The sequence below is a fragment of the Penaeus monodon genome, chromosome 23 (assembly GCF_015228065.2).
Source record: "Penaeus monodon isolate SGIC_2016 chromosome 23, NSTDA_Pmon_1, whole genome shotgun sequence".
In the NCBI taxonomy this organism is placed as follows: Eukaryota; Metazoa; Arthropoda; class Malacostraca; order Decapoda; family Penaeidae; genus Penaeus; species Penaeus monodon.
Genome location: NC_051408.1, coordinates 15,129,103 through 15,130,625, shown reverse-complemented (window position 1 = coordinate 15,130,625; position 1,523 = coordinate 15,129,103). Strand labels below are relative to the sequence as shown.

The window sequence follows — 1,523 nt, the reverse complement described above, 5'->3', positions numbered from 1 at the left end:
ATATCAAAACAGTACAAGCTTTCACAAAAGAAAAGAAAAAAAAATCTTACATATAAAATATCATTCGGTTCTCTAGTTCCCTTGCTGTACCTTCCTCAAAGCATAATTCTTGACCGTTCTACTTTTCCTTTCTTCTCACTTTCTTCTGGAAATACAAGTGACTTTCATTTTCCTGCTTGCCCGGGGCGTACTTGAACAAGGCGCTGCAACAGAAGCAACAGGTTACTCTAATTTCCTGTTCATACGGGCAATGCCAGAGGTTTCTGCTAACTTCCGGGTATGCTCACGGCGTATAGCGACATATCTTATCGATCTACCGCTTGGGAGTCTTGCGTTTATCTCCGTAAGAGAAATAAGCACAAAAACACTAACTCATCCAGTGCATGATGTTCACACTTGGCGTCAGGGTGTCTCGCTAGCACCACTCAAGAGCAGTGCTGCCAACGCTTGGGAAAACATCTCTCAGTAAGCTACATGTTGCTTTCATTTCTTTTAAGATATGACCAAAAATAATAATATTGTTATTTTTTTTATCATAAAGTCACAAGCAACGGTACAATTCATGCACAACTATGGAGTAGAAAAGAAAAATACGGAAAATAAAGTGAACTTACTTAAAATTACACTTAAACACTCTCACATTACGACTGTTGGTATTGGTATAGGATTTTCTTACTCTTTAATTTTCAAGACCTGGGAGATTTTCACATAATTACTTGAAACATTCAAGCTCTGACTTATTTTCATTCCTTGAGAAAGAAATCAAGCACTGGTAGCACTGATTGGTAAAACCTTTTGTACGTGAATCAGTTGATAGCGTTAACAAGTGCCTCCTGCTACCATCAAATAATTTTAAGGAAAATAAACGTAAAAAGAGGGCGTGAATAGTCTGGGGTAATGTAAGGGTGATGAACGCAATTCAAATTTTGGGAAGCAAATATTTAAAATCAATATTTAAATTTTCCGAGAATGTTAGCATCTCGTTGAAATTATCAGAGGGTAGTACCAGAAGTTTTCTTTATTTTCGTGTGAGTTTAGCTCAGATACGAATTATTATTGATTTCCCGCCAAAAAATATCAACAGGAAAATGAAGAGAAAGGACAGGTATATATTTGCGAAAAAGTCGAAGTTTTAATTACAGATAAGCTTTATTAAAATATCAGTTCAACGCAGTTATAACGACATTATCTTCGGCCTGCAAAGAATACTTTATAAACGATCCACGTGTAAACATTCCCGTTTTCTGTTGTCCGGGTAGAAGGGTAAACTGAAATAGTTTTTTTTTCACTGCAGCTACCTTAATTATGGAGTACTTTGCTCTGCCTAGATTGTCCTACGGTATTCTCCTCAAGTCCTTCGTACTTCAAAATGGCATCAGCGATATCGTCCAGGATCTGTGTCATGGAATCCAATCCACGGCTGCAGGGAGAAAGAGTTTTGTTTAGTGTGATCAGTGTAAAGGGAGGTGGTAGTCATGTTTAATGTTTTTTTTCTCAGATGGCAATAAACGTCGATCTGGTTT

The 1,523-nt window shown here is 37.2% G+C and overlaps 1 protein-coding gene across 1 annotated transcript in view; it reads right to left on the bottom strand.

Annotated features, from left to right (window-relative positions):
• Window positions 1-1,118: 1,118 nt before the first annotated feature.
• Window positions 1,119-1,523, bottom strand: part of LOC119588146 — a 2,155-nt gene continuing 1,750 nt past the window's right edge. The window contains exon 4 of the mRNA XM_037936852.1: window positions 1,119-1,420. Coding sequence (XP_037792780.1) covers window positions 1,300-1,420 — 121 coding nt within the window. The 3' untranslated portion in view covers window positions 1,119-1,299. The remainder of the gene's footprint in view (window positions 1,421-1,523) is intronic.